Source organism: Merops nubicus, unplaced genomic scaffold (assembly GCF_000691845.1).
Source record: "Merops nubicus isolate BGI_N331 unplaced genomic scaffold, ASM69184v1 scaffold24495, whole genome shotgun sequence".
Lineage (NCBI taxonomy): Eukaryota > Metazoa > Chordata > Aves > Coraciiformes > Meropidae > Merops > Merops nubicus.
The window spans coordinates 4,240-11,048 of record NW_008610629.1 but is presented as its reverse complement, the minus strand read 5'-3'; the positions used below and the strand labels follow the sequence as shown (position 1 = coordinate 11,048).

The window sequence follows — 6,809 nt, the reverse complement described above, 5'->3', positions numbered from 1 at the left end:
GCATCCTTCACCCCTCCCCTACATCCTTCACACCCCCCCTCATCCTTCAACAACCCCCAGCATCCTTCACCCCTCCCTGCATCCTTCGTCTCCCCACATCCTTCATCTCCTTCCCTCCATCTCCCTCACATCCTTCGCCCCCCTCATATCCTTCGTCCCCACGCATCCTTCAACCCCCTCCCGCATCCTTCACCCTCCCCTCATCCTTCATCTACCTCCAATCCTTCAGCCTCCCTGATCCTTCGTCCCTCCCTTATTCTTCATCCCCCTCCTCATCCTTCATCACTCCCTTTATCCTTCACCCTTCCTGCATCCTTCATCCACTTCCCTCCCTCTCCTCCCCATTTTTGTTTTGTTTTGTTTTTTGAGAGAGAGGAAAACAGGATAAAGAAGCAAATATTTGGGTGCCAGTGAGAGATCCTTCACTTTGCTTTGGATTTCTCTGGCCACTGCTTTGCAACTCATCTCCAGGAAGGCAAAACACCTTCTTCCCAACTTGCAAAGCGCTCCAGCCTGTGCGAACAGACTTTCTTGTGGTTTTTAGCATCACTCGTCAGTGCTTACTATTTCCAGCCCATAACCCCTTTTTATTCCCCAAGACAAGCAGATTTATCGCTGGGGATGTGAAAAATCAAGAAGGTGGGACATCGCTGGGATGGTTGATGGGTGAGCTTGGGGCCTTGGCAGTGTGGATAGGACTAGAGAGGTGTCCTGGCCACATAAAGGACATGGCTGCCTTTGTCTAAGGGGCACAAAAAAAAATGATGGTGATTTAAAAAAAACCCCAACAGCTCCATAAATGCATTTTCCACGACCTAAAAAGCACTTTTGGCAATGCCATAAGATGCACCACCCAGGCAGATACTCCTTCCCAGGCTCTCCTTTACCTCCCTCCCCGCCTCCTCCTCTGGTTCCTCCAGGGCTGGGTGTCTCCTGGCCATGAGGACGATGTCCCCATGATGTCCCTGTAGTCACCTGGTGCTCAGGATGGGAATTTGGGAAGAGTCACATATTTCATCCCCTCTCAGTGCTGTAGGAGCTGGTCCTCAGGCTGCTGGTGTTGAGCACCTTGCAAGCAAAGATGTTCTGAAGCACCCACTCATCTCTAAGGCACCCCATCATGCCCATCACCCTGGCTTCTAGGCCTGCTTCTACCAAGGGAACTGCTGACAGGACCTCAACTCCAGGCAGGACATGGTCAGACCCAAAGTGAGCTCCATGTGCTTCCTACCCTTAAAAGCACTGGAAATTTGTGATTCCACCATCAGGGACCTCACCAGAGTGTCCTGGGGCCACTGGATGTCACCACAGCCCATGCTGTCCCTTCAGCCACCACCAGCCTTTTTGGGAGCTCCTTATTTTTTTCCTTCAAAGCTTTATTGTGGTTAAATGTCAGCCCCTCCCCTCATCCCCCGGTTGCTATCCAGGCACACAGTGGTGGGACAGAGCAGGGCTCCTCCATCCCTCCCTACAACCGCCTGGGCACCCACACCCCAGCTGGATTTCTCCAAATCTAAATATTTTGCGCCCTCTCCTGGGTCTGGACGGCGTGGCCTGGTGTCTCCTGCCCTGTCACTTTCCTTTTGTCTGGGAAGAGATGAGGACACCAGGCTGAGATTGTCCTACCGGCCATGGCTCTAGCAGGCTCCCAGAATTTTACCCTTCCATTTCAGGACTCCAAAAATCCATCAGAGGAGATTTTGGCGTGGATGAACTCCAGCCAAGGGAAAGCCCAGGGCTGGCTCTGCCTCCTCCATCACCTGCCATGATCCAGTCCAAAATTGTCACAATGCTTAGTCCTTCCAGCCAGGACTTGGCCACTGCTTCTGCAAAGCCAGGTGGTTTGAGCTAACACTGTCACAAGGATCCCTCTCCATTTCAGCCCACTGTGATGCTGAGATCTTCGAGCATCCCCCAAAAGCTGATGACCACCCTGGACAGCTTTCTCATCCTGTTGTCAGCAAGGAGCCATGCTGGGACCACTAACCCTGGATGCTGGCAAGGTCCTTGGGTGGCTGGGTACCCAAGGAAGATGCCACGTGCTTGGAGGGAGCAAGCTGGGATGTAGAGGTGTGTGGGCAGGAAAACTGGAGGGCTGCTGATCCCTGGAGATTTGAAGCAAGTTGCTCAAATCAACTTGGACATGATTGTTACATATGGACAACCTGCAAGAGGCGCAGCAGTGTCTTCATCAATGACATAGTGGGATCGAGGGCACCCTCAGGAAGTTTGCAGATGACACCGAGCCGAGTGGTGGGGGTGACACGTCTGAGGGATGGGATCCATCCAGAGGGTCACGGACAGTCTTGAGAAGTGGGTCCCTGTGAAACTCATGAGGTTCAACAAGACCAAGGGCAAGGTCCTGCAGCTGGGTCAGGGCAACCCCCAGTCCCAGCCCAGGCTGGGGGTGAAGGGTTTGGGAGAAGCCCTGGAGAGAAGGCCCTGGGGGGGCTGGGGGTGAGGAGCTGGCCAGGAGCCCCCGGCAGCCTGGGCTCCACCCAGAAGTGCGGGCAGCAGGGCAGGGAGGGGATCCTGCCCCTCTGCCCCGCTCTGGGGAGACCCCCCTGCAGTGCTGGGGCAGCTCTGGAGTCCTCAGCACAGCAGAGACAGGGACCTGCTGGAGCGGGGCCAGAGGAGCCCCAGCAATGAGCCGAGGGGGGAACCCCTCTGCTGGGAGCCCAGCAGGAGAGAGCTGGGCTTGGGCAGCCTGCAGAGGAGAAGGCTCCAGCTGGGGAGACCTTCTGGGGGCCTGCCAGGACTTCCAGGGGGCCAACAAGAAAGTTGGAGAGGGACCTTTTCCAAGGGCATGTTGTGATAGGACAAGGGGGTATGGTTTGAAAATAAAGGAAGGGAGATTTCAGTTAGATACAAGGAAGAAATGTTCTCTGCTGAGGGTGGTGAGCCCCTGGCCCAGGTTGCCCCGAGAGGTGGTTGCTGCCCCATCCCTGGAACCATTCCAGGGGAGGTTGGCCGGGGCTCTGAGCAACCTGCTCTAGTTGCAGATGTCCCTGCTCCCTGCAGGGGGGTTGGGCTAGATGACCTTGAAAGTTCCCTCCCAACCCAAAGCAGCCTGTGGTTCTAGGTATGTGCACATATGCATCTGAGAAAGGCAGGGAGGTTTATTCTGGACATCCTGTACAGTAAGGAAGACTTGCAGAGCGATTGGTGGCACAACCACCCCACACCACGCAAGCAAATCTGTCCCTGCCAGGAGGGAGCAGCATCCAGATGGAGGCCATGGGGACGGGAGCTCAAGCTCCAGCCCAGCATGGGGGTGGTGGAGAGGCCAAGACAACAGTGGGACATGCAGTGACATAGCTGAGGACACTGCGTGGCTCAGTGGTGTGCGTTTCCTCACTCCAGGAATTATGCCCAGGTGTGCCAGTTCTCATTTTGGTGGATCCTGGCTGGGAGGTGACAGCAGAGAGCTAAGGATACCAGGCTGGGCTGGGTTTAGGGTGCTGGGTGAAGCAGAAAGCTGAATCCAGATGATGCTGAAAGGCTCCAGGCAGGTGACAACACTCTTGGCTTGTGCCTAACCCAGCCCATGGTCGTCGCTTGGGTGGGAAATCCAGCATGGGTGTCCCAGTTATGTCACAATTCCCAGTTCCCAGTCTGGCCAGGGGTGCTCTCCCACCATTTTGCAGCACCAGTGGTACCAGTGGGCCCATGTCTCTTACTGGTGTGGCCCCATTCTGGGGACTGGGGGATAGGGATGCCCCACTATTACCCCCAAAACACCTGTGATGCTGATCTTAAGCTGGAGAAACACATAGGTCCATGTTCCCCAGACAGGTATAAGCTGAGATAAACCCCGCCCCAGCCTTCATGTGTCCCCATCAGGGAATCTTGAAATGAGAAGGGGGAGAAATCACCCCCCAGCAGCTCTCCCTGAGCCAGGCACCGTGTCCTCCACGGTCCCACTGTGTTCTCCATGGTCCCATCAGTGGTCTTTATTGTTCCAGTGGCTTGGCCACTGAGGAAACGTGACACTAAGCTGCTCAAAAGGAGCAACCGAGCCAGAGCGAGGACTCTAGATCTGTGCCATGGTGGGGTTAATACTGTGCCGCTGCAGGCTGGAGATGGGATGGAAGTGCTGAAAGCTTGGGAGGTGCTGTCCTCTTGTCCTCCAGCGTGTCCCCAGCCGAAGCCCTCTCTGTTCCACGGAGCTTAAAGCCAAAACTGCCCCATGCCCGGTCCCGCTGACACCGAGGTGGCCCTTGTCCTCACCTACGAGCCATAGGTAATGCAGTGGTCGTGCCGCCACTTGGAGCTGACCTTGTCGAGGAGGTAGCGGGTGCTCTCGCGGAACTTGCGCTGGGTGAAGTAGAAGAGGATGGGGTCAAGGACGCTGTTCATGCTGGCGAAGGGCCGCGTGCACTTGTAGGCGATGGCGAACGCCTGCAGAGCCGGGCAGGGCAGGCTGGGCGAGGAGCGGACGATCAGGTAGATGGTCTTGGTGAGGTGGAAGGGGAAGAAGCTGATGGAGAAGACGATGACCACGATGACGATCATCCGCACGGCTTTGTCCTTCCTCTTGTGCACCGCCAGGCCGATGAGCTCGTCCCTCTGGCACAGGATCCGGGCCATGCTGCAGTAGCAGGCGAGGATGGCCGCGAAGGGCAGCAGGAAGCCGGTCACGGTGAGGGTGATGCCGTAGGGGAAGTAGGCGGCGGAGCGGTCCGGCGGGCTCAGGTCGTAGCAGACGGTGCGGTTCCGCTGGGTGCCCGTGGAGGCGAAGAGGAAGGTGGGCAGGCACTGGGCCACGACGACGAACCACACCGCCGAGCACACCAGCCATGTCAGCTTCTTCCCCTTCTCCTTGTGCCACGAGGCCAAGGGGTGGCAGATGCCCAGGTACCGCTGGATGCTGATGCAGGTGAGGAAGAGGATGCTGCTGTGCAGGTTGGTGTAGAACTGGAAGCGGACAAACTTGCAGGTGAAGTCCCCAAAAGGCCAGTAATCCTTCTGGGTGTAGTTGTAGATGAGGAGCGGGAGGGAGCAGACGTAGAGCAGGTCAGCCACGGCCAGGTTCAGCATGTAGATGGTGCTGCGGCTCAGTGCCTTACGAGCCACCCAAATCTGCCAGATGACCACGGTGTTCAAGGGCAACCCCACCACGAACACCACCGAGTAGACCAGGGGCAGCAGGACCTGCTTGAACTCCTCGTGGAACGTGCATGAGTTCCTCCTTGCACCCACGAGGACGGTTAAGTTGTCCATGGTGGTGGTTCTCCCCGTCAATGTCCTCAGTGCTGGTGTGGCCCCTTGGCAGCACCTGCAAATGGCAAGGGGGGTGGTTGGTCACTTGGTCACGTGCTGTCACATCCACCCTAACAGGATGAACCTGGACTGGTGTGTGTGACCCCATAGCACCATCCTTCTGGGTTGGGGGAACCCCTGGTCCCAGCCCAGGCTGGGGGTGAAAGGCTGGAGAGCAGCCCTGGGGAGAAGAGCCTGGGGGGGCTAGGGGTGAGGAGCTGGCCAGCAGCCCCCGGCAGCCTGGGCTGCACCCCCAGCCTGGTGGGCAGCAGGGCAGGAAGGGGATCCTGCCCCTCTGCCCCGCTCTGTCTGCCCCACTCTGGGGAGACCCCCCTGCAGTGCTGGGGCAGCTCTGGAGTCCTCAGCACAGCAGAGACAGGGACCTGCTGGAGCGGGGCCAGAGGAGCCCCAGCAAGGACCCGAGGAGGGAACCCCTCTGCTGGGAGCCCAGCAGGAGAGAGTTGGGCTTGGGCAGCCTGCAGAGGAGAAGGCTCCAGCTGGGGAGACCTTCTGGGGCCCTGCCAGGACTGCCAGGGACCTGTCAGAAAGCTGGGGAGAGACCTTTTCCAAGGGCATGTTGTGATAGGATAAGGGGGTATGGTTTGAAAATAAAGGAAGGGAGATTTCAATTAGATACAAGGAAGAAATGTTTGACACTGAGGGTGATGAGCTCCTGGCCCAGGCTGCCCCAAGAGGTGGTCGCTGCCCCATCCCTGGAACCATTCCAGGGGAGGTTGGCCGGGGCTCTGAGCAACCTGCTCTAGTTGCAGATGTCCCTGCTCCCTGCAGGGGGGTTGGACTAGGTGACTTGAAAGGTCCCTTCCAACCCAAACCATTCCATATTCTAAACCTCTACAATGGATTTAGAGCTCTGTTAGGAAAGTGAAGGTGGGGAGAGTGAGAAGGTGCAGGGTGGTGGCCCAAAGAGCAGGGTGGTGGCCATGATCACCACCAGCTCTGCTTCCTCTGACACTTACACCCCGTTGAGAGGTTTGCACAAGGCCAAACTGCCCTGGTGCCAGTGTGGGAGAGGAAATTGTGGCCCAGTGAGTGTCTTGGCTTCCTGCTCCTCTGCAGGGGGTGCCAAAGCCCTGTGGCCAGTCACCCGAGCGGGCTGTGGCCCCTGTGTGTCGGAGATGCCACCTGCACGGGGCACAGCACAACCCACAGAGGTTTCGTGGTTACTTTTGTCTGGGAACTGGTACTGGTGACGCTCTGGTCACAGAATATTTTGATCTCGTGGGCTAAGAGAGCCCATCCACGTGGCCTCTGGGCTGCTCTGAGCTGGGGAAGGGGCTGTTTGCTTCTCTGAGAGGCTGATAGGAGCTCAAAAGACGTGGTCCTACAGCACAAGGAGATCCCTGACCCAGCCACGTCACCCCTGGCCATGCCACCCGTGGGTGCTGTCACGCTCTCTGGCTGCAGCAGCTGGGAGGTGTGGGCAGAGCTGCTTCTCCTTCCTCCTCCTGCTTCCTCCAGCGCCTGGGGACCTGTCTGCAGCCCTGGCTGCTGGTGTGGGGCCAGCACTTGCTTCCCCTGGCGTGCCC

At 57.7% G+C, this 6,809-nt stretch overlaps 1 protein-coding gene across 1 annotated transcript; it reads right to left on the bottom strand.

Moving 5' to 3' along the window:
- Window positions 1-4,156: 4,156 nt before the first annotated feature.
- On the bottom strand, window positions 4,157-5,226 carry P2RY6 (pyrimidinergic receptor P2Y, G-protein coupled, 6). Its single transcript, XM_008940979.1, has one exon. It carries the CDS (start codon window positions 5,221-5,223, stop codon window positions 4,231-4,233), a length of 993 nt encoding a protein of 330 aa, XP_008939227.1. The 5' UTR covers window positions 5,224-5,226; the 3' UTR covers window positions 4,157-4,230.
- Between the last annotated feature and the right edge of the window lie 1,583 nt (window positions 5,227-6,809).

What these genes read in the sequence shown, in the direction of transcription:
- P2RY6 (XM_008940979.1), bottom strand. Translation starts at nt 5,223, where the DNA reads ATGGACAACTTAACCGTCCTCGTGGGTGCAAGGAGGAACTCATGCACG.